The sequence below is a fragment of the Molothrus ater genome, chromosome 3 (assembly GCF_012460135.2).
Source record: "Molothrus ater isolate BHLD 08-10-18 breed brown headed cowbird chromosome 3, BPBGC_Mater_1.1, whole genome shotgun sequence".
NCBI classification, from domain to species: domain Eukaryota; kingdom Metazoa; phylum Chordata; class Aves; order Passeriformes; family Icteridae; genus Molothrus; species Molothrus ater.
In genome coordinates, this window is record NC_050480.2 from 41290082 (window position 1) to 41315656 (window position 25575).

The 25575-nt window shown below is 37.3% G+C and overlaps 1 protein-coding gene across 1 annotated transcript in view; it reads left to right on the forward strand.

Annotated features, from left to right (window-relative positions):
* Nucleotides 1–25049, forward strand: part of FAM120B (family with sequence similarity 120B) — a 47893-nt gene extending 22844 nt beyond the window's left edge. Inside the window, exons 7-10 of the mRNA XM_036381148.2 lie at nucleotides 14951–15157; nucleotides 19019–19127; nucleotides 20405–20518; nucleotides 23889–25049. Coding sequence (XP_036237041.1) covers nucleotides 14951–15157; nucleotides 19019–19127; nucleotides 20405–20518; nucleotides 23889–23941 — 483 coding nt within the window. The 3' untranslated portion in view covers nucleotides 23942–25049. The remainder of the gene's footprint in view (nucleotides 1–14950; nucleotides 15158–19018; nucleotides 19128–20404; nucleotides 20519–23888) is intronic.
* Nucleotides 25050–25575: the final 526 nt, after the last annotated feature.

Consider the following 25575-nt stretch of genomic DNA (forward strand, 5'->3'; position numbering starts at 1 on the left):
TGAGCAAATTATTCTCAGATTTCTTCCTTCCTTAGCTTCCAAACTTCCATGTGATGAAAAATTGGTAACGTCAATCCTGTCACACAACATTGCTTCATTTTTTCTACTGAGGAGGATTTTGGTTTTGGATGTGAGTTGTATGAAAATCTCTAGATTAAATTAAATTTTGGTATTACTGCTTGAAGGAGAATATAAACAGTATAAACCTAACCAGAAAAAAGTTACCTAATGTTACTCATTGCAGTGAAAACCATTTGGATTACACTGTTCTGTAACTATTTGGAAGTTCTTTTAAATATTTTATATATACTCCATCCAAATCTGTTTTTTTCCTTTCTTATCTTCTGCCTTTCTACATGTGGATTGAAGGTTCCTAGAAGGTTATTGCAGAAGAACCATTTAAAAAATTCTTCCTGCACATGAAATTATGCAAGAGTATTTTTAATTTCATAGCCTGAAATTGCAATCAATGTGTATTAGCAATGTGTAGCACAGACTCCACATGTCAATTGTTATTTGAGTTGTGGGTTTACATAAAAGTAAGTGGGAAAGGGTTAGAACCTTAACATATCTTCATTCTGTAAATCTTGCTTGTATTTCCAATAAATTCCCTGTTTCTTTGAACAGTCCATGAGAGAATTTTGAAAGTACTTTTTTGTTGATCTCAAGGTTACACTCTTGTTACTATCCATTTGTTTCTAGTGCACGAGTACCAAAATAACAAAACCAGTGTGATCCCAGTTTCATTATTCGATTCCTTATAGCAGATGAAGTCCAGGCTCCTACAAGTTTCTTCAAAGTCATCACAAATTTGATTTGTAGCTGACTGTGTAACAAAAAGGAAGCAATGAAATGAAGGCAATATGGAACACAGCAGAAATGTAGGATTTATTTCTGTCATACATTACTGCACATAGTGCTGCACTCGGCATTGGGAGGATCAGTACTTCAAGTCTGCATGGCAGTCATTCAGCAGCACCATAAGGGAAATCAAGCCCAAGCAGGAAGTGTTGAAACAACTTGTTTATAGATGCATTTACAGGGATTGTTACATAAGTTTCTAAAGTGCTTCTAAGTTTATTCTGCTTGAATTAGAGGCCTTTGTTTGATTCATTTGTGTTGTGGCTCTTTGGAAATACAAATCTGCATCCAAATGCATAACATAAATCAATGTATGCTGCTTATCAGCATTGTGCTGATTGAAAGTTGTTCACAAGATTTTGTTATTTGCCCACAAAGCTTATGGCAGATAGCTGTGCACACAGAAGTGCAGGAAGTGTGAAGCTGGTCTTACACTGTGTCATGTACCACTTCATGAAGTGGACAGAATGTTGTTGGAATTGACTACTGATGCCGTTGCCAACTCCTTTCCAAAGTTATGTCACTCTGCTGCTTATATAAGCACTTCATGCACTGTCCCACAATGCCTTCTGCTGTGCTAGAAACCAGCACAAGATGCATGTAACATAACTGAAATTTTTTGTATCAGACCACTTTGTAGATCAGCTCCTTGTCTTGCTCTGTCAAAATTCACGGTAGTGCCTTTGGTAATAGTTTGAGCCAGAATAAATCCTTCTGAAGGGAATAGTGAGGAAAGATTTTGGTCTCTTTCTCTTCTGAGATTGTGAATACATAAATAAGAGTTTCAAAACTTTCCCTCATTGCCTTCAAATTAACCTCTTTTCCTGTGTTTTGATGACCTGAATTTCCCTGTGGAAAAAAGTTGCTGTTTCTCAGTTGTATGTGTATCTGTGTCGTGTCAAGCTGTATCAAGAATAGAGAACTTAATGATGTCCTGGGAATTCTCTCTTGAAAGGGCAGGGCACTAAATAAATAGAATATCTTATACAAATATTCTAAGAATAATGATCAGTAAAGCTAGCTTTCTGAGAATTACCATTCAAGCATCTAATTTTCAAGATCCCATCTCAGAATAGCTTAAACAGTTTTACTCATTAGTTTATTTACTTAGTCATTTTACAAACTGAGTTCTGCTCAATAGAGTTATTGAGTTGTTTTAATAGTGAATAATGTTTCAATAGGTGTTTAACAGCTTAATTTTCTAGATATTTGTGTTTAAAATCAAAGGATCCAAGTGCAATGAATTGCACTAACATGTAGTTGATTAATAAATGGAGTTTACAGTAAGAAAACAGGAATAGAGTTTAATCTGTTTACAATTGTTTTTGTTCTCCACTGAAAAGTTAAAAGCAATTCCTAGAAACAGCTAAATCACAGAGCTTCCAAAGAAAATGGTAAAATTTGTCAGCATCTGCAAAATTTTATGAAAATATTTTCTTATTTGCCACTTTGGACTTAACACTATAGTATATTTAAATGTAGAAAAGAATGTTTATTTCTTGTAAGTATTTCTTTGAAGAACACTAATTTGATTTTTAAAAAAATATCTCTTTCTGTAAAGAAGTCAATTAGCAAATATGTTTTAGCAGAATACTTAACTTCCAATATGAAATATGAGAGGAGATATAAATAAAGCCCGTTATGATGGAATGAAGAGAGCATTTCAGCCTTCACTTTCAAATCTACTTTCTAATATGCTGTCCATATTTCATAGTTAATGAGATCCATAAACCCACAAGTCTATGAAACAGAAAAGTCTATGGTTTGAATAAAGTGGGTTAAAGCCATAAAAAAATATAGTTTATCTCATGCTGAAAGAAAGTGGGCTGTGAACATGTAACAACACTGTACATTAAATATTACTGTCTGAGAATAACATAATGTTTATACATAAAGATTTGATTATTTTTCAAGATCGATGGTTTCAAAATACCAAAATGTGCACATGATAAAAAAGACATTTTTCTGGTTAGATTTTTTTCTAGTTTTCTTGTGGTGCCCCCCTTATATGGTAGATTAGCATTCTACTTTGCCCAAGCCTCCCATAGAGCTTATACATAAGGTCAGAATTAAATTTTGGACCCCAGGTTGTCTAGTTCCCTTCTTTCTATTTAAATCTGGTGTGTGGTGTTGGCAAAAAGCCCAGGGAGCCATCAGTCTAACTTGGAGGCCATTGCAGAGAAAAAGAGGCACCAGCAGTTGTGCTTCCAGACTCGTTTCTTACATTGTGCTGGCCCTGGTTGTTTACAAGTGCAATTACAATAATGCATGTAAAATACTGCCCAAACATGAAAAACTATAATGACTTATAAACACAATTACATTTTTTCTAAGATTTCACTAAGTATGTGACAATATGAAAAAATTGTGTTGGAAGTGTAAAGCTGTGAATCACATCTTTTCTGAAAGTTGTGACCCAAGATGAGATGGAAAAATTTGGTTAAAAAGGAAATAAAAACTGGAAATCAGTAGATTAATTTTGGGTCCTGATAAATTATTTTAGCAGTGAAATGTATGTCAGAAAAAGTTAATAGCAGGTGCATGGGTAGACATACACATCACTGCTGGAACTCAGGCCATTTGCAAACCCTTGATAGCTTTGCTTTAAAATGTCCCATTTTGCCAGAATATCTTCTTAAGAGTAATAACATCTTTTATACCACTTGTAAAAGGAGCAGTTTGGCTGTGTATGAGGTATAAGACAGTCAAGCACTGAAATATATTTCTTCAATTTTTTAAGAGTTTTTTGTTATTTAAAATTGTTACCGATGTGAAATGAGCACAATCATTTTAGATTAAAGAAGCAAAGAGTCTTTGAAACTTGATTGCAAATGAACTTTCACACAATATGTATTAGGTATTATTTAATTTACATTTGGAATAATAATAATAAGTACTCAGCAAACTAGGTAACTAGCTTGAAAGCTGAAAATAGCTTTCGCAAGAATTTTAGTTGCACAGAACTTTTGAGTATTTTTCATTGTGCAGCGTCATGGAATCAAAATTGCCTTGATTTACCTTGGTATTATACCAATATTACACAAGGTACTTTTCTCTGAATATTTTCCTGAGGGAGATACTTGGCCACATCCATGTAAAATAGCACTATGTTTTAGAGTCATAAGTAGTAGTGTGGATGTCTTGGTTGGGATCCCTCAGATTTAAAGGATGTTGCTACATCTATCCTGTGTTTTTTCTTCTGTGCCATGCAGATTAAAGGACATAAATAGTACCCAGATTCGGAACACTCAATAATTTCAATCTCCTGATGTGTTGGCAAGCCAGGCTATGTTTGTCTGACACCATTACGTGTGATATTTTTCAAACAGACCCCAAACAGCCTTTGTGAGTTATCTGTATTTGTCAGAATATGATTATTTTAAAAAATCCTTTTTCCCCCCAGGGAGTGTATGTTTATTGTGTCTGTGTGACTGTTTCCTAATTAATATTTGCTTGAAGTCTAACTGGATTGAGTAAAACATAAAATGCAAGTAAGAATATTGTAAAGATCTTAGGGATAAACCCTTCTTATATCCAAAAGACCTGCTTCTGTAATGTATATTAGTAGTAACTAAAATGGAATTTGAGTGCATTCCCAGATGCTTTGCTGAATCAGGGTTCATATTCCCTCAAAATTTGCATCTGTCAAAAGTGTTCTAAAAATTATAGGCAGGATTGTAACTGGCAGGTGGTGGAGAGCAGGGGGGATTGAGGTGATTTGCTGATCTTGGCATTGCTCCCCAGCCCATTTTCTCATCTGCGGTCTTTAGGTTTCCTCAGCATTCTGGGCTAATCTGGAACTAAAGTGCAGCAGTATGGGATGTGATTTCAAGTTGGTATTGGTTCAATCCCTGTTCAAAATTAGAAATATTCTTCTCATATACTCAAGATCTTAAATGAACCGGTCCAAATAGAACAGTTCCACTGCAGTTACATGGGTCAAACATTAGTGCAAATACAATTATGTTTCAGGAGCTGTAGTTACTCATTGCTTTTCAAAGACCCATCTCTAAATTTGTGGCTATTTTCATAAGCATCTTTGAAGTTCTGAATAAAGTTTTCTTAGTCTATTGACAACTAGCTCTACCTTTTTTGCTGCTGTTGGTTCATAAGCATATTAAAAAGAAATCTTGGGCATAACTAACCTATTCAACTTGCAGACAAGGCTGGTGTTCTGCCCCACTCTCCCCATTTTCTTCTTGACAAAATTTGGTGTATTTATTAGTATTATTAGAGTCTATTTTCCTGAACATTTTTTGCAGTTGACGTGAGCCCCAATGCCAGAATTCACATAGCTGTCTAAATTCTATTATATGAAACTGGCACAAATACAAACCACAGCATAACTAGATCACAGAGCTGTCGAGGTTGGAAGAGGCCTCCAAGATCATCTAGTCCAACCATCAACCCAGCACCACCCTATTTACCCCTAAACAACATCCCCAAGTGCCATCTTCAGATGCTTCTTGAACACTTCCAGAGATGGCAACTTCACCACCTCCCTGAGCAACTTACTCCAGTGCCTAACCACTCTTGCAGTGAAAAAAAATTTCCTATTTTCTAATCTTTATCTCTCCTAGTGCAGCTTAAGGCCATTTTTCTCTCATCCTTTCACTTGAAACATGGCAGAAGTGACCAACTCCCACCTCACTACAGCCTCCTTTCAGGTAGCTGTAGAGAGCTGAGTTATAGGTCATCTCTTCTACTTTGTGAAAAAAATTCATTTGTTTACAAGGAAAATCTTGCTCAAGGTTTTGAACAAGGATCTTAAAAAGAGGATTTTTATTCCTTTGGGGAAGATGGTCTTGCATTTTTCTGCATAATTGTGTTAAGTTTGCTGTGCATTTCTGTGAGTTTTCCCCTTTACTGTCCTGTAGCTCATAATTAGGAAGGTTTCAACAACATGGAAATGCAGCAATGTTTCAGTTATAAATTGCTTTTAGACTGTATATAGCTTAAGAATATTTCAGGATTCTTAAGGTAAAAGACACTCTGGAATTTCAGATAACAAAATTGCTGTTAATTTTTAATCCATGCCAAATAATATTGCAGGAAGTGAAACAAGTTTGTTAGTAGTGAGGGTAATAAAGCTCTCCCAAAATATCAAGCAAACTGACAGCTTTGAAAAAGTCAGAGATAACTTATTACAGAGAGGGGAAAATAAATATTTCTGGTATCAATTGGCATTTTCCTGCCAAGTTTGTGTTGGTCAAAGTGTACGTTTACTTCTGAGTTCAATAGTTCTCACTTCCTTGCATATTGTATGCTGGAAGGAGCCAGCAGCCCGTGGGGGTTGGAGGTGGTGTTTGCATGGCGTAGGTGGGGTTGCTCCCGCTGCCTTTGAGGGCTGCCCTGTGTCCCCCAGGGCAGGTGACATCCAGGGGCTGGGGCAGGGAGGGAGCGGCGCAGTCGGGAAGCGGCTGCACGCGCGCACCTGCCCGGCATCTGCTCGGGGCGCCTGCACCTGCCCGCGCCTCTGGCACGCCCCAGCGGCAATGCCAGCTGCACATCTGGCTGGGCTGGCCCTGGAAAAAGGAGCAGATGGCTGTGTGCAGCTTCAGAGAAGCCAAGTGTTTGCTGAAATGAGCCAATGAGACGTGGATGCATTTATAGATGTGGGGCTACAGTGCTTTGCTGGATGTCCTGGAGGTTTTCAAATTACTATAGTAGAAATATTCATCTGGAAGGTGTCAGAAACAGCAAGAACTGATTTGTTCCCTTTCTTTTCAAATGTGTTCTTGATTGACATGGCCACTGTCCAGGGTTTAAAAGTCAAGACAGTGTTCAGTTCCTATCTATTGCTTCTTCTATGACTTTGGTCAAATTGTTCAGTTTTTAGTTCTTACTTGTAACAATAGTCTCAATAATATAAGTTTTTTAGCCAAAATTGCTGTGTGAAAGTGAACTTTTAATGTGTTAACATAAATATTGATGTCATACATGTATTCTCCTCCCCTTCATCCTTGTTTTGGGATTATTTCATTTGATGTTCATTGAGAAACAGCTGAGATGTGGTTGAAGGAGAGAAATGGAACTGTGTTAAGAGAAAAGTGTTAAAAGTGCATTATAATATCTGTTACCAGCATTATTTTTTAGCATCCAAAGACATCATCACTTCTTAAGACATTCTGATCCCAATGTTACATGTGAGGAAAGAACAAACAGGGACAATAAACACCAAATGTGTATAGGTAGTTGCGTATTACCTCCAAAGAAAATTAGTGATTTATGGAGAGATTTAGTTAAGGGTTTATAATCTCATCAGCATGTCAGCATGTTTAACTTTCTAGCAAAATCATACAATTGTATGTTGTATTTGTACCCTGAGGCTCCAGTACAATAGAGGAATAGTTCAGCCTAGGAGCAATGGTAAGTAGTATTTTTCAATTACAGGAGGCTGAAAGCATAGTGGTGTTCTGCAGGAAGTTTATTTTGGCACAGCACCTTCTGTGTTAAAAAAAAAAAAGAAAAAAAAAGGTATCCTTTGATTTAAAATGGCTGGGGATCAGTTCCTGAGGCTGAAATGTTATCAGCAAAGTGCCTGCAGAGTCCAGTGCTGGCTGAAGGGCTGCAGTGCCAAAGTTTGGCTAGTTACAGAGCATGCATTTTCTTTAAAACAACGTTCTTCTCTGTATTCAATAAGTCTCTAAAAATGGCCAAGTTACTCTCACATTAACTGTATCCCTGTTTATTTTTAATTTGCTCTGATATAGTGCTAACACAAGAAAATGTAGAATACTACCTGTAAATAATTTTATTTTCATTAAAACCTAAATTTGTAGTCAGTTCTTGAATAGCTCAGAAGACTATATTTATGCGACAGCTGTGTGCACCAAACAAGGTTTCTCTAATTTCTCTGTATGCATTCATCTAAACCACAGCACAGGGTTGGCATTCTTGTGCAAAAGGCAGCAACTTTCAAGCTGTGTCTGGCAATTTTCCATTTTGAAAGGAATAGGTGTTCTGGGAGTGGATACTCTATTGTAGCTTAGTTTCAAATGAAATCCTGATATCTTGAACATCCCTGATCACAGGTTACAGTTTGTCAGTTCCCTTCACAGGTCATCTGAAATGCTGCTGCGTGACTCATTTGATTTGTCTTGGAGCTTGGGATTGTCATGAAATAGAAGCAGACAAGTTCTTCTTTTCCTTCTCAACCTGTGGACTTAACACCTAGAAAATTCCTTAGCCAGAACTGTTTGCTGTGGCCCATATCACTTCAAAGGGTGAACCGCAGTATCAACAATCTTACTGTGCAGCTGCTTTGCAATACAAAGAAACTCAAGGGGGGGGGAAAACACCCTACAAAACCTATATTGCACTGGCAAGCAATATTTGCTCTACTGGAATTCTCTACACAAGGTATCTTGGTTCAATGACAGTTTTATTTGAAGAGCTTGACATGAATAACAGTTGTGATAATGTTTCTGGAAGCTGCAGTGCTTCAGACATGCTAAATTTTGCCAGGTCCAATTCTGTGAAATTCTGTTGTTTGCAGTCTGAAATAAATCAGACCCTTAAGAAATACAAACTCAAACAGCTTAAGAGAGGGGATGATCCTACATTAGGACAATTAAATAAACCTTGAACCTGCGTTCTGAATCTAGGGAGGAAAATAAAGAATACTGATTTTTAAGCTTGGCTAATTAAGCCTGGGACAATTGTAGCAGTGAACTGAGCAGTTGCAGGCCTAAGGAGCTGTCATTTGCCAATGGAGTCTGAGACTGTGGAAGGACAGACTGCATCAGCAAAGGCAGCCAAGCACATTCTGCCCAGTAGTTCTGTTGGTGGCAGAATTTTTACACCTAAAACTGTGTTCCATGGACCAGTCCTATAATTAAAGAAAGGAATAGTGCTGGATTAAGGTGTGGATAAGGACTTCAGATCAGGAGTATGGTCAGGATGAGGCAGCAGCAAATGAAGACCCTTATTTTGAAGATTTTGGTAATGGAGCTAGACAGCATAGAGTAGAATACAGAAATATATAGTGAATGTCAGAAAGTAAAAGAGTGGAAAAAATTTGGTGTTTGAAGGCTTACGATGGAAAGTTACTGGGAGAGAAGTGACCTTTTGCATGCTTTCTAAATTTTTTCTGTGTCCCCTAATAACGTTTGAATGTGTTGGCCAATTTCAGCTGCATTTGACAGAAATGTAAGAGTCAAAGAGAACAATACTTACTGCTGGTTGTTTTAAATAGACAGCAGGAAGATGGAGAGGGCACTCTAAGTTGCCCAACAGGATGAAACTTTATTGTGGCATCACTTTTATTAGGGCATCCATGTGAAAGGGAAACATTGCTACAGGCTACAAGTATTTTCAGAGTCCCAAAAAAATAAAATGTATTTCCTGACCAACAAAATTCAATATTATCTATGTGTTGGAAAGGTGAGGAGATTTGAGGATAAGTATGTCACCAAAAACATGAGTAAATATTTAAGACACTAGAAATTAAAATCCATTCACATTTGTGGAAAGGACATGGCTGCTGGCTGGGCTACAGTCAGATGGTTAGCTTGGTGACTATATTCAAAATTGATGTCAGCATTCTGTAGATGTCATAGGTACTGGGGACTGTCACTAGCACTTTAGATCAGAGTTGAGCAGTTGTGGCTAAAATAAGGGAACTAATGTTATTCCAGTCTTTCTGCAGGTGTTAACGTGCTGTCCATTGCAGAATTGAATAAATAAGCTGAGAGGAAAAAACTTTTTAATTGTGAAATTAATTATCACAGAAGTGTCACTTATGCTGGGGTTTGTTGTGGATATGATAAAGATTTCTGATAAAAGCAGCTGTTTATAAAAATTAAACAAGAAACGAGATGTAATCTTTTTGGAACTGAAGGAAATTTTTTCTAGTTGCAAATTGGTTAGCAGTAATACTTTTGTGTTACTATTTGTGCTTAATGGTGCATAATGGTAAAAGCAATATTTAATTTTTTTTAAAGTTTACTTCAGTGGTGGTTTTGGTTTAATGTAAATACGAGTGTTGTTCCACAGAGAGGTATCATTTTACATCAAAGTCCTGATAAAACACAGTAAATAAACTTTCCTGAACATATAAATACTAAACAATTGGGTTGTTTACAGCTAAATATTTACTTCAAAGTCTTAGAAGTGTTTAAAAACTGGTTTTTCTAGTTTCTGTTGCAGCCAATGCCCTCATAGGATCTCTTTTCAATCCCCATTTTCCTTTGCACACACCTTGTTTAAGCAGGAAGAGCTTAATTTAAGCCATAATCTTTCATCAGAATAAACCTTAGTCTGTTTTCAAAATACTGGCACTCCTTTCCCCCCTCAGTTTGACAGGGCCCAGCAGCTTATTGCTTAAAGCTGACTGATGCCTAGTAAATGCACTATTTCACCAGCCCACCTCTGCAGGGTGACACTCCTGTAATTTACCAACATTGCACCAGTTTAAGTTATCCTTTTCTCAAGAGCAGAGAGTAGAGCTCCAGTGTGCAGGGGCTTTAGCATCCTTTTCCTGCTACCACTAGGAATTTATAGTAATGGCTGAAGGCAGGACAATCTGCTCTCTGTCTTGGGTTGAGGTTGTTTAGTGCTGCTTTCCATTGCAAGGACTTGTCTCAGCTGAGCGTTCGTCTCTCTATACTTAGAACATGGTGTGCCTTAGAGCTCTCAGGCAAAGCTAAGCCTTACTGTTCTAGTGACAAGTTCCTGAGATAGGATCTACCTGCTGCCTTTATTGCTCAAGCACAAATTGCCTATGGTTAAATATTTGGTCATTTATAGATACAGGTGGCTGCTAGGAGAGTTAATGTAAGAAGCAGCAATACTGATGATATACCAACTGAGTTCAAATGGATCTAAAAGGAGCTGGTTAAACCAGACAAGTACACAGATTTTGATCACTACCACTTGAATTCCAGCAGTTAATTGCATGGGACAAATTATATTGATTTGTAACTATTGTTGAATTGATTAATTTTAACTGTCCTTGTATGTTATGTTTTCCCTTTCATCACAAAAACAGGTATGTTCTTTTATAGGGGGGTGAGGAAGGTGGGGAAGGGAGGAGTGGAGAAATGTATTATGTAATTTTAAAGCTTTTTCTTTTAAAATTTCTATGTCAAAATGTTAGCCATAGTCATGTCTTATGTATTCAACTTCACCACAGGAAGAAAGCAACAGAACAGGAAAAAAGTAAACTCTAACCTAAGTAACAATTATTAATACAGACTTTTTACATTGAAAAGGGGCATGCCCAGAATGTTGTTGAAAATCCTACTAAAGGAGCACATTTTAAATTAAATGTTGTATTTAGTGCATTGAGATACAGAGGACATGTAAAATAGCACAAGTAAAGAACTGTGAAATTGTCATCATATATTTTCTCCTTGGTTTCAAGAAATTCAGATGGTGTGATGGCTTTGCTGTATCTGCTGACATCTGGCATGTTCAGATACTCACCCTCACTTTTCAACTGTCATAGAACCTATTTATCATTTTGATGGAATTTGAAGCTTTTAAACTCCAATTAGTTGAGGGACAAATGTTTTGGGTTTTTTTTTGTATGCTCCTGAAAATAGTTTGAGCAGCTTTAAAAATGCATAGTACAAGGTTTAGACCTCTATCAAAAAATCCCTTATGAATCTACAAAGAAGAGTCAGAGGACTACTACTGTTTCCTTAAACATAAAGGTATTTTTACATCCTGATTATTATTAAATTATTATTTCATTAGATGAAATTTGAACTGGAAATTTGCCTTTCATATACAAGATCCATGTATTTTCTCTTCCTGTAAGTGAAAACTGTTCAGCAGGATGTGCAGTCTCGGTCTAGACTTGCAAAGTGCTGCTGTGAGCAAACACCTTCCACTCTGCCAAGCCTCTTTCTGTCACCAGTGCACATGCACACAGCCACAGAGATTGGCCTGAACTCAGTGATATAAGTCTTCTAGCAAAGAGATTTCTGAAATTGTTAGAAAAAAACTTTATGCATAGTGTTGTGGATGCTGTAGCACTTCTCTTGCTCTTTTCAAGTAGCTTACCCAGTTCAGATCAAGCCTCTGATATCAGTAACCTCTGCTGCAATGATGCTAGGGGACTGGGAACTTTTGAGTTCTGAGTCTTCAAACAGGAAAAAGTTCTCTTTTTCCCCAAGTGCTGGGAGGGTGGGGACCTGCCATTGGTAGGCTCAGCAGCAGGCCCAGAGCAGAGGTAGCTGGTGCAGGAGGAGCAGTTCTCTCACAGTCCCTGTTTCTCTCACACAAATGTCATCAGCTGGTGGTAGGAGTAGCAGCAGTGAGATCACAGGGCTGCATCTCATGTGGTTCACTGGGGTCCTGAGTTTATAGAAATGGTAAAAAGAGTGGACACAATTTCCAAAAGGAAGTAATCTCTAGGGTGTAATGCCCTGCAAGACAAGACTTATTTTCTTTTGGAATTTTCCACTTCTCATCATGACATCTTAACATTGCAGACACCAAGCAGTTGTGAGCATTCCCATGGCAAGGCCACTCTGTGGTTTGCCATGTGCACAGCCTCATTGTTATAGGCTCACTGTGCTTTCACTTTCTTTGGTTTTCATTGCCAGACATGGAAAATAGAAACTGTCCTTTAGTCAATGTATTTCCTATCCTCTTAAAATAAAGAAATCACTGTTGATAGCTCTAGCATTGGTCTTCCTCATACTAATTTCCATTAAAACACCAAGCCTTACCTGATATCCCTCACACACACACACAAACCCTCCACCCCCCAATACTAAATCGCTTTAGGAAAGTCCTGGGCTGATATCCCTAGACAATGAAGTCTTCTAACCATAGAGCCTGTCACCAGCAACATTATTTTATCTTTTTGGTCACTGTGTCTCAAGTTTAACTGAAAAGAGCACAGCTAGGATTGTAAATGATGTGAACACACTTCCTTAGCAGATCTTCAGGTTTGATCTGGTGTTCAGAAACAATCTAGTAAATGCAATGTGAGAATCTCAGCTGCAACATGCTAAGTGACTGTGTGCACTCTAGCAGTTTACTTTAGTTCAAATACTGGTTCATTTAAACCACATTCCTCTTTCAAGTACCCTTCAGCATTGTTAAACAGTTTGCAAACCCCTGCTTTACTTGCCAGAGCAAGAAAGTTATGAGTGTGCATGTAGTTACTAGTCTCAGCTGGCAAAATGGTAGCTGACATCTGGAGGCAATAACTTCCTGAAACTCAATGGCCTTATCCCCTACTGAAAGTACATTTATTTTAAAGGGAGGGCAGGAGAGAGATTCCTTACTCTAATATGAAGTGTCATGATCAGAAAAATATGGATCTTTCATTTTCTAAATGACTGCTCAAATTCTAGTGGGAGGTGTCCCTGCTGATGGCAGGAGCTTGAAACTAGATGAACTAAAAAGATGAACTTTAAGGTCCCTTTCAACCTAAACCATCCTACAGTTCTGTGAAATTAGCTTGTGTTGTCTGCATTTGTCTGGATGCCAGTGGTTGTCGCCAGTTGTCTGCACTGGATGAATTTCAGCTACTGACTGTCCTGTTGGGTCAGTGCCCTGGTGGTGAGCCTGATGCCTTTCCAGGAATCGCTAGAGACAGAATAAGTTCTTCCCAGAGGGCTCTGAACCTCCCTGCCTGGCATCTCCCTGCCTGCAACTTCGTATCTGAGTCCTCTTTTGCTTTTGCATTTTGCAGAAAGCAGCTCATGGAGATGCACCTCGTATCTTCAAGTCAGCTTAACAGAACCCTACTGCCCCTTGTCTGTGGCTGGGGAGAGCCCCATCACAGAGGTCAGCTTCACCTAGTCAAATTTTGCAACAGAACTCAGCTCATTGTGTAATAGTGCAGAAAAATTAATTCCTTCACCAGGGTCTGGCTCTATTCTCCAAACGATTTATGATTTTCATTCTTGGAAGAAGCTTTGTAGCTCTTCTTTGCCGGCAAAGGTTTCCTGATTTTGTTATGTGGACCTTAGGAAGGAAAAATCCTGATTCATTAGTACTACATTTCACTGATTTTGCTTGTCATTTTTTAAAACATAAGGCACTGGTGCTGTATGTTCATACCTTTAAGTCTTTTGGAGATCTTTCAAGGTGTAAGATGTAGTAATAATGGCCAACCCTTTCCATTGCATTTCAGACAAATAGTTCACACCTCTGCAGGAGCTAGGGCTAGGACAATTTGAGTCACTTTTTGCCCTTTCTGTTCTGGACTGTTTTGGGTACTCCATTCCTGAATATATCCATACCAGATACTCCATTTCTGTTATAATTTATACCCTAAGGGTACACCAGCTACCAGGGATTACAGCATGGATGGCCGCACTGTTATGATCTCTCCTGATCCTAACAGACTGCTGTGGAACAGACTGGAAAAGGCATTGCCCACTGAGAGCTTTGTACTGTTTTAACAATGCTTAAAGTCAGAGTTTTCCCCATACTGGATTCAAGGTTTTTTATATTTTGCTGTCCTCTGCCACAACAGGATGTTAAATTCACACATGGAGTTTATCTTGGCTGTGAGTTTTAATTGTCTTGTTGAGCTTCTCGTTTTGCATTTTCTAAATGAGGTCACACAATTCCAGTATTTCTTCTGGAGACATCCAGGTTGAAGTGAAATAATTTGACTTTCAGATTACAGTCAAAGGAAATTCTGGAGTGTTTAAAATAAAAGCTAGGATACAAAATAAACTTTGTTCTGTCAAATGCTGCAATTTAAATGATGTCTAAACACTGTAACATTTCCAGGGTAAGCAAACTCTGGAAGGTCAGTGGATCACTGACCAGTTCATGTTTTGCATTCCACAAACAGAACTTTTTTCCCTGCAGAGCTGCTAATGCTTGAAAAATACTGTGGGGCCATTTATTTTGTCTTTCCATTTACATTTTGAATGATTTGTCTTAAAAACTTGAATGAGATACTGTATTTGTTAAACTTCACTTCTTCCACTTTATTGAATAAAACTAGATACAGAACCCTCAGACAAATTCTGATGTGGAGTAGAGGGCCATCACTGTCACAACATGGGGACAGCTGATAATTTTCTCTGCTGCTTGCGTGTTTCTATGGTGGTACAGACACCATATAAGATGGCTCATGTTTCCTGTGTGTGTGTGTGTGTGTTCCCAGCTTGCACAGGTAGACCCCAGGGCTGTACACCTGGGTGCTGTCCTTATCCGTGGCCTTACAACGTTGCTCATGGCCAACAGTGCCTGTGGCTTTCCGTTCAGGATGGATGATCTGATGCCTTGGGTAGTGTTTGATGGAAAACTTTTTCAAGAAAAATACCAGAAGGCACACCAAGGTTGCTCTGTGGAAGAACTTTTGGAAGGCAATGTAAGTAATCACTTCCTTTTAGTTCTGCATTCTTTGTAAAAATGTACCTGTCTGTTTTGTTGATTGTTTTGTATTCATGTTTACACTTTCCCCCTTTTCTTTGTATTTTTCTTCTCTCTCTCTCATTCCTTTTTCATTCTCTCTACAAAACAAAATTAAAAAAAAAAAGTAGAAATACTGAACTTATGAAGGGAGCTGTAATTTTACCTTTGATTTTGTTCCCACTACTCAGAAAATAATAGAAGGAAAATAGTTGTCAATTTCAAAAATGAAAATGCCCACAATAGTTTTCTAGTACTGAGATATTAATGAGATCTTTCTCCCATAAGATTTTAAGCAACATATTAAGAACACCTTTAAAAAATCAAATGTTTAAGAGTGATATTTTTAAAGGCATTAAGGAACCTAAATTTTGAGATGAAGGTTTGGCAAATTCAAAGAGGAACTTCAAATCAGAAGGTACAATCTTTTAGAATAGGTAAATATGGGTATTTCTTTTCGAATCTCCCCAAGTACCTTCCTGTAGCTTTAAGTCCTTATTTGGTTCTCAGTTCCACTTTATCTTACAAATCTGGAGCTTTACAAGATTTGCATGCTGTCTTACCAAAAGAGCAGTGTGATTTCAGACCTGTCTGGGCAGGGAGGTGCTGCTGAGCACTGTGCGCTGCTCAGGGGCAGCATGGCCAGGCTCACCGGTAGGGTCTGCTGGGCTCAGTGCCAGACTGTGCTGTTGCACTGGGGAAGCCTCAAACCTGACCTGCCTTGTGCCCCACCAGCACAGAATATGTGGAGAGATGCTTGGGTAGATCTGTACCCATCTGGGAAGGTAGCTCTAAAGACCTTCAATTAATGTGTCTTTCTCAATTAATGTGTCTGAAAAGCCTATACCACTTAACTACTTTTGAAAATCTTACCTTTGAAATTCTTTTACCTGCTACTGAATGTATCACTTGAGCTTAAATTAATTAAAGAGAAAAAATATTTCAGTTTTGATTAATTTTAATCTTATGCATCAGTGCCAGTTATTTTTGTATAACTGGCTATCTTATCTGATTTTGTGTCCAGCTGCATCCCATGCTGGTCTGGAGTGAGGAGTGCAGCTCTTGTGGGTGGGTGGAATGAACATGTTTTTAGCATGAAGGAGGAGAATAATCCTTTCCATATGTGTTCAATCATATGATTAGGACCATAACCTCTATCCAAATCCTGTGGTTCCTATTAATTGGTCTGTTGATTTCAGTAGATTTTGGTTCATCCAGGATTTCATGCAGGACTTTTACAAAACAATAGAGGGTTTAAAGAATAAATGGGAAAATGTTAAAGAATCCAAAATGAAATTGATACTTGTTTTCCTCTTGGTTAGAATCCAGGTTAGTGGAAAACTTTGACAATAAAAATTTAAATCTGTACAACTTTTATATTAATTGATACAGATATTTTTAAATGTGTCATGTAGTATGTTTTACCTAACATTTTAAAATCTTGTGTTAGTGTTGGAGTTCTATTTTATTCTGTTTTATAACGAAGATGAAGAAAGATCTTACTTTCCTAGAATTGAGTTAGAAATATCCTTGGTCAACTGAAATATCTAGGTTAGGGTTTTTAAAAGCCTGATGCTCTGTTTTAAACAAGCCCCAGATAAACTGTTCTGTTGTGAGGAAAAATACTCTAGCTATGTGAACTTTCAGAGTAGTTTAAATACCTTTTTCTTTTTTAGGTACAATTTTATGGTACATATATGGCAGAGATATGTACCCAGACTAATAAAATAGCTTTCAGCTTATCAGTTTGAGGCAAGAATCTGTTCTGGGGAGAATTGCCAAGAGATGCCAGTTTAGTTGGGAACACTGGCAAGAGAACAAGTATATGTGATTGGTTTTTCCTCTTATTATAAGTTCAGCTTCAAAAAATAAAAATGGTACCTAGTTCCTGGCAGAGCTTAATGTACTGCTGGAAGCCAAGATCTTTCAGCACTTGTTTGTTAACAATCTAACCTTGAGCACCACAAATCTAATCTGGTGATAATGACAGTACTGTATTCAGAAAAGAAGTTATTCTATATGGTATGTTTGTTATGGAAAAGAAAAATTATATGAAAAAGTTATTCTTTTGGTTGTTCAGTGCTTGTCTCCTAAGTTCTAGGGTCCTTTCTCTATTATCTGGACAGTTGCATTACTTCAGGGACTTGAGGCAATCTCAGAATCAGTGTTGTTTTGAATCTGATAGGCTTAAATACAGTTAATAGGTTTCTGACAATTACAGTGGAAATACAATCCTGGTTAAATATTTACATGTGCAAAAAAATTTTGAGCATCTTAGGGTTTGCTTCCTACCTTCCTTTTGGTTCTTATACCAAAAGAAGAAAATGTGTACACTAAATACAGTTGATATTTTTGTGGGCAAGTTTTTGTGTAGCTCAGCTCTTTGTAGCCTAACAGCTGTTAAAGATAAAAAAATGGACAGCTTCTGATAAGAATAAAAATAGAGCCATCTTGTTTTTTTACAAAATTATGCTAAGCTCATATTATGCTAGTTCTGTTTTTCAAAACTGTAATCATATTAGTTTGTTTATCCACACAGAAAATTGGCTATAATAGTCTCATAAAGAAGTGAGGCAATGATATTATCACTTTATTAGCCTTTTTATTGTGCTTCTCACTAATGAGTATGTTCATGGTCAATTTTTTAAAATTAGAACCAAATTACATCATGGGGTCGGCATAATTGATGTTTTGTTCTTTTCTGATTTCGCTTTTCATCCAACCTCCATACATTCTGAGTTTATTCTCCCAGGAATAAAATGAAAGGTTTTTCTCTGTGCTCTTCACAGGCTGGACACAGTTTGTGTGGTAAACAAAATTTTAAAAAATCTGTGGGTTTTAGTTAAGTCTCTCTAAAGATGTTTGTTAACTCAAGAAATGTATTAGGGAAGTTAGGGAAGTTCTCAGCAGGGTTCATTCAGGGAGTCAGACTCTAATTTAAGAAACCTCTCTAGTTACTGCAGCCTTGCTACCTATTAGATTTTTTTACCTTATCCTGTCATCTTCAAAAGGAAATGTCATCCTGTAAAAATCAGTTCAGTTTTATGAAAATAATAAATTATGATATTATTCTAAAATCTCTCTTTTCCTAATTCTCTTCATTGTGTAGCAAATCCCACATGCCCAGTATCAATCCGAAAAAAAAATACATTCTAAGATCTGTCACTTTTTCAGAGCTCAGAAAACAGAGAAAGTCAAGGATGTATCACATCTCTCAATATTGCATCCTTAAGTAGCTTCAGCTTGTCCTTTTGACAGTAGATTATTTTTTTATCGCACCACAAGGTAAACATTTGAATTTAATTCCCCCATTTCTTTTTAGACTGAGTTATGTTTTATCAGTCAGGAGTTGGGGCAGATGTATTACTGTTGGGTAAGTTCTGTTTCTAATGTATGAGATTAAGAGACTGATTCTAACTGGTATATTCTCCATGAGTTCATCAGTCCTTATCTGGAGGCTTTAACCATCTCTGCCTGAGGTATTGCAGATGGAAGTCTAGTTAAGGGGATCTGCAGGTGCAAGGTCATAGAATAGGACAGGACAGCAAGGGATTTGCAGATGTGAGCAGAGAAGGAAAAACTACTTCACTGAGAAAGGGGAAAGCATTTCCTCTGCACCCCTACTCACTTTTCCAGGTATCCACATTTAATATTAAATGTTCAAACTTTATTTCCTGTTAAAGTGTGAACCAGATCTACCAGCTTCATGCGTGCACAAGTGTGGCTAAGTCTTAGAGTTGTTGTGTCTGTGTTTGATTTGTGCTACACCTGAAGAAAGAAGAGCAGAAGAGTAATTGATTTTTAACTGTGTTTTCTGCAGGAGTCTTTGTACACACCCTTCCAGAATCTGAAGTCTCTCATTTGCAAGATTTGCATGGCAAAGAACAGAACAATACAGAGCAGACCAAGAGGGAATGGATTTAACACAGGTTGGCATTGTGTGAATTTTCTCAGTAAAGTTAATATATAGATGAGCTAAATTATCCTTCAACAGCAGCAGCAATTACATAGGCAATCCATCAAGCTAAGTAAATTTGAACTCCTTTCTCCAAGAAGCAATGAAAAGATCTAAGAAAGTATTTACTCTTTTTAGCAATTTATGTGAATTTGATTACCCAAGTTTTTATAGAATAATATTTCCATCTAGGTACATAGCTAGTGAGATATATGCAATAAGTATCATTAATTGACAGAAACATCACTATTTATTCAGTGACTAAAGATATTTTTATATGAGAAATTAAGGGCCTAGCTTTTTCTTTCAATCCCTCAGGGGAGCTATTTAACATTGATAGCTGAAGGTCGGAATGAGGCATTGAAGATGAAATACTTCTTATTGCATTTGCTGACATATTTCAAAATAGAAGAGGGCTTTTGGGCAATTTGAAAAACTCTGCTTTCTTGCTTAAGATCTTGCTATTTCCCCCAACTTTATGGCACAGTTTGCTAAAGAACTCAGTTTTCAGAATTGTTTTCCCTACCTGAGTTACCTGACTTTCAGGGTAAAAAACATCTAAAAGGTTTTTTTAAATCAATCACATATCAGCCTGAATGTTGAAGCTTCAAGACTTTGAAATAATTTACACTGAATCTCAGTGTTTGTGCTCATATTATATTTATTACCTGCTTAATACCTGATCAGTTATAATGTCTGTGAGAATAAAAATTGCCCCTTCAGAATTTCTTGAGCAAATTACAACAGACAGAACTGTTTTCTGCTAATTCAGTACTTTGTATTATGTGGCAGCAGTACTTCTGATGTGTCTCTACAACAAGCTCATGCTGGACACTCAAAATTGAGGATATCTGTTGGTGATTTATAATACCAGACCTTGGTAGCATCTGCTTTTCCTTGAGAGCTATATTTAACCATTTTAATTATGATTTGTGATTCCAATTTGGAGAGGGATTTCTGTTTGTTTTAATGACTGCAGTCTCCAAATCTGTGTCATAAAATTTTGATCTGGTTTCTAAATACACTTGTTAACAGCTTGTAATCATGATGTGCATAGATGGAAATGAGGGCAAGAACCATGCTTGTTAGGCTGACTTTAGCTTGGAAAGATCATAATTGTGCTTGAGTATTTTGGCACAAATACTCTAACTAAGAAATACTCTGTTTCCTAAAAAAAGAATACACTGTCTCTCTTTTTCTCCATTTAATCTTACATATTGTCAGAGTTGCTTAGTGACTACTGTTTTTCAGGAAGAGAACAAGGAGATTATAATCCCAGGTTCCAACAGCCACACAGAAGTCATGTTGTTTCTCCGTATCACAACCAGATGAGGGAGTTCACACAAAGACATCAGCAATCCCAAGGTAAAAAATGGGTGCATGTTTGTGGGTTTGGAATTGTCCCTATCACCAGTATATCAGCTCTGTGTCTACCTGCAGTTCATGTTTATGTGGGCAGTAACCCTACAGCAGTCAGCAACAAAACTTGCACTGATGCTTTAAGTTTTAGCTTTTATATTTTTCAGATTCTGTGCTGCTTTAGTGTGTAGTTCTGAGCTTCACCTTAAGGCTTGGTAAGCTCTCTTCACAGAGTAGGTAGACAGAACAAGTCCTTTTCCAGCTAGGGACCAAGGACAATCTATACTTGTTTTGGGCCCAGAGCATAAACAATGTGGACTGAAGAGGAAAAACAAGAAGGATGGGACTTCATAACCTAAAGCTGTAATTGGACAATTAACTCCAAAACTTACAAAAATGTGAGACCTCATGACCGGTCATCCATTTTTGTGACCATTTTGGTTCTTCTTGGGTGTAGCCCTGGCTAGGCTCTTATACTGCCCAAGGTGTATCCATTGAGGCCTTTTAATAAATACCTACTTCATTCTTTAACTCTGTCTAGCCTCTGTTCTAGGTCAGCTTTCACAAGGCATCAGCATCAGTTACACAGTTGTGTATTGCCTCTTGCAAAAACCAACTCTGCAGGGTGAGGTGGAGTGTAGCACTGTAATCTGCAGTCATCTTCTACTCACAGTGTTCTGGGAAATAAGCTTTCATGTGGTATTTGTAATTTTCAAGCTTGGTCTCAGCTGAACTGTGTTTAAAATTGTAATTGTTCTAAAACAAATTGGCACAGCTGCACAGAAATGTGTCTGAAGTCTTTAGCTGTAGATCTTTGTTCATACTTCAACAAAACCCTCAAGCATATGAATAAAGTTAAACACATTCTTAAGTGGTTTTCTAGATCAGGGTCCCTGCTTCCAGGTCACTGCCTAAGTGATACAAATGCAAGTTTTGTCTTGCCTTGGCATTAATCTTAAATCATTCACCAGTCTCACTTCTTGAAAAGAACACACATTTCAGTGAAACACCACAGTGGATAACACTGTTGAGCTGACTTAATTCAGTTTTACTTCCTCGTTACTGTGAGTTGAAGCACATACACGTAGATGAAAGAAAATAAGCAAATGGAAGAGAGGTATTTAAAAAACATCAATTATTTTATTAAGTCTGCAGAACCTGAATTTCTTTCATATTTCCAGGTGAGGTTTTCAAATAAGATCACTGATGTGATTAGGAAAGATAAATAATAAATAGATACAGTGAAGTCTTAAATGTGTTTCAGCTGCCACTTTTGAATGCTTCAGAGTAAGATAATATCATTTGATTCACAAATAATATTATTTGATCCTCTATGTAAAATATAAAGCTAAAATATAGAGTATGTACGCTGACCATATGCAAAACCCAAACTGGTCATTGTTACCCATTCTTGATCATCTGAAGAACCCTGATATTCAGGAGTTAGATAATCTCTGACCAGCTCCAGAGATTTTATGGCTAGGTGTATTCCACAAAGTATGTTCCACAGTAACCGTGCTGCTGTGTTATAAATGTCTTTCAGTAGCATTATTTAAACATCTTGGCTTCTTCTACACTATACCTATTTCTTACCCTCAGGACACTCTTAAAACATGATCCCATAACTGCAGTTAAATTGCCTGTGTTATAAGTGAAACAGGTTTATTGGAAAAATACATCTGTCCTTATAAAAGAGCCCTTCAATGTTTTAGAGCTCCTTTTAAAGTGATCTGCCAACATGACTCATTTTGGCAAAATTCTTCTATTAAGTTTGCTAATATTAGCACAGGTATTTGGGTTACTTCTCTATGTAGCTGTTGTCTGTTATATGAGTGTCTCAGCAAAGAGAGAGAAAGAAAAAACAGCCATTTTCTGTTCATGGTAGCTTATGTGATAAAACTCCCTAGTAATAATACTGATATCTGTCTATCCCATCCTCTATGTACCTTTCCATGGTACACTGTTATGGCTCCTTATAATAGATAAATCATATGGCTCCATATAATATATAAATCATTGGATTAAATATAGTAAAAAGTAATGGAACAGTAACCATGGGACCCATATCTTCTCTATCAGGAGTGCATATAATGATTAGGCAGCCTTTGCTCTCTCTTATCAGTTGATGTTTAAGAATTCTGTGACAATGTCTCAGCTTCACCAGTGGAGTAAAGAGTGACTCCAAAAAAGCATCAACCTGAGAAGCAGTGGCATTTCTCTTAGAGGATGGCTGGAATCCCCTCAGGCAGAGCAAGAACTGGACTCAGGCATCCTTCATTATATGGCCAGTAGTAGCTGCTGTACCCAGCTGCTGTAATAAGCACCTCATCCTCTAGCTGTATTTTGAGCGCAGGGAATTCAGTTGTGGCTTTTTTTGCATTTTGGGAAGGTTTGGGGGTTTTTTGTTTGATTTTATTCATTTAACTTCTCTCCATAAATTTCTTGGCTGTCTGTTACAAATGGATAAAAGCACATCTGTGTTACTCAGAGCAGGACATCTAAGCCTCAGGAAGGTAGATTTCCCCTTAATATTTCTTGTTTCATAATTTATGGATTTTAGGTTTGTGGCTGCAACACCACACCACAGCCCATATACCCTATTGGTAGACAAACCTCATTAATTAGAAGTTAAGACCACTCATACATCACAATGTTAACTCATTCTCTAAGAACCTAAAAATAAACTGAGCATTAAGAACTATGGAAATCACTGTTAATTATCCATTTCTTCACAGAATGTAATTGCATCAAAAGGGTACATTCACTTCAGTCTTAGCACACTGTAAAACACATAACTGCTGATAATACAAGCAGCCTCTCGTTTGCAAGATACTTAGTCAAGTCTTCCACACTGGTGTTGCTTTCAACCATGCTTCTGATTATTAGGATTTTGGTACAACTGTAATGCAGATGGGACCTGGTGGAACTTCAGTGCTGAGAAAAGATTTAATTTACATTGTGGGGCTGCTTTGCTAATAGAGCTCTCTAACTAAAGCAGTATGGTGCACAGGCACACTTAAACCAGTATGAAAATATTTGTAAATATAGCTTATGTCTGGTTCTAAACAGCATATTATCCTTACCTGAATTCATACAGTCAGATCTACCAGTCACAGATGAGATTCACTATCCCAACCCATTAACTTGAGTAGGCTTAAAAGTTACAGTCACCCAAGAGTTTTAAAAAGAGCCACCATGCACTTTATCCTCCGGGATCTCGGAATACTAGCCACAATTACACACCAACTGGGCAGGGACATGTATTTTTTTAAGATATGTATAATTGTAACTTTTCTTGCATGCTATCCTAATAAGCCCTTGTTTTTCTGCTTTAATGTTCACTGAATGTATTTAATTCCTCTCTTACTCTCTCCAGGTAGAAGATCAGGACATCCACATGGGAGAAGGCATGACCATCCTCCTCGGTAAAGAATTCATGTCTACAAGTGGCAAATGGGATGGTGGAATAGTTGCCACTGGGAAAATTTTTGTTTATTCAGGCTTTTACCTGGTTTTTGTGAACTGTGCAGAATAACTGGACAGTGTGACTGTGGAGAAAATCACACAAATCTGAGGCTGTTCAGCTTGTTAGTGACTTATCATGTAAGGTCTAAGCTTGTTATGAGACCAGAATCACCAAAACTTAAGTTATAGCTACCTGAGGCACGGTAGCATCCCAGTATAGCTACGCTGTTTTGTCCATTTGACAAGGGAAAGTCTGAATTGTTTTTTATAACATTGTGAGAAATTCCTGAGTGTAAATGTAAGACTTAAGCTATAATTTTTGCATATTTTTGTAATAGTTGTTTATATTACAATACTTTCCTCACCATGAATAATGTGTCATGTCTACACTGTATTGTGGTTTATGTCTTGATTGTGGATTATATCTGTGTTTTAAGGGTTATACCATTGTTTCTGAAACCCTGAAAAGTTTGAAACATGACATCACTGTTGTAAGCATCATCTGCCAGTGAAACAATGTGACTTTCTTGTAAAATGTAACACTTTTTTACAAAGGAAAAAAATTGCTTTTACATTTGATACTTTTAGTTAAGGAACTTTTTATAATTTTTTCAACTGAGGAAGGAATCTATCATGCTCTACTTGTATAATGAATAAATATATTTTTCATACTCTGTACATAGCAGCAATCCAAAATAAAAAGCAATAAGGATTTCTAGTTTTATTAAAAGTATGAGCCAACACCATTTCACACAACACGGTGTTTTGATTTGTGTTTCAGGAAATGCGCTGTCATCATAGGGGTATTCCTGCTTCCTTTTTCAATTGATTTTCCACTGACTGTAATTGTACTATCATGTTTTTGCTATCATTTTTATCCCTCCCCTACAAACCTTTTGAAATAATGTGGTCTGAATTTTATGGAGACTTCTCTGGTTTCAGGGATCTCATGATGTATAATAATGTATTTTAAAAGAATGTGATTCTGTGCCAGAATTTGTTAGTAATTCCTTCTTCAGGCTTTGATATGAGAAAAGATGTCTGTTATCCTCAATAAACAAAGTTAAATACAGTCAGAGTGGGAGTTTTGCTGTGCTAGCTGTGGTATGAATTGTTGGTAATAATTACCCTGATTACTGAAGAATTGATAACGTCTCTATGAGGTTGTTTTTCTTCCTAATGTTAGACCATAAGGAGAAGCTGCTTATTATTATTTCCAAGCCAAAAGATTTTTTTCCCACCAGGAATAGTGGAGGGAAAGCAGAAGCATGAAGCTGAAACATAGAGGTGCTGTTTTCCTGTCTCACTGAATTTTGAATTGTTCACAATACCACAAAGCTTACGGACACTAGAAGGAAATCATATTGTTCTAGTTTAATATGTGGACCATAGGGTTGTTTTGAATGGTTACAGAATAGAGGACAAACAGACATGGATTTGAAGTGAAGGAACACTTCAAAGAAGTGAAGAAAGCATTCTTGTTCTTCTGTACTGCTTAGTCTTCTCTAGCCTGTGCTCTGGGTAGCTGCCTTTCATCAAATATTCACTGAAATTGTGGATTGATTTAATAGCCTTATGTGTTCCCCTTATGGAAGGGG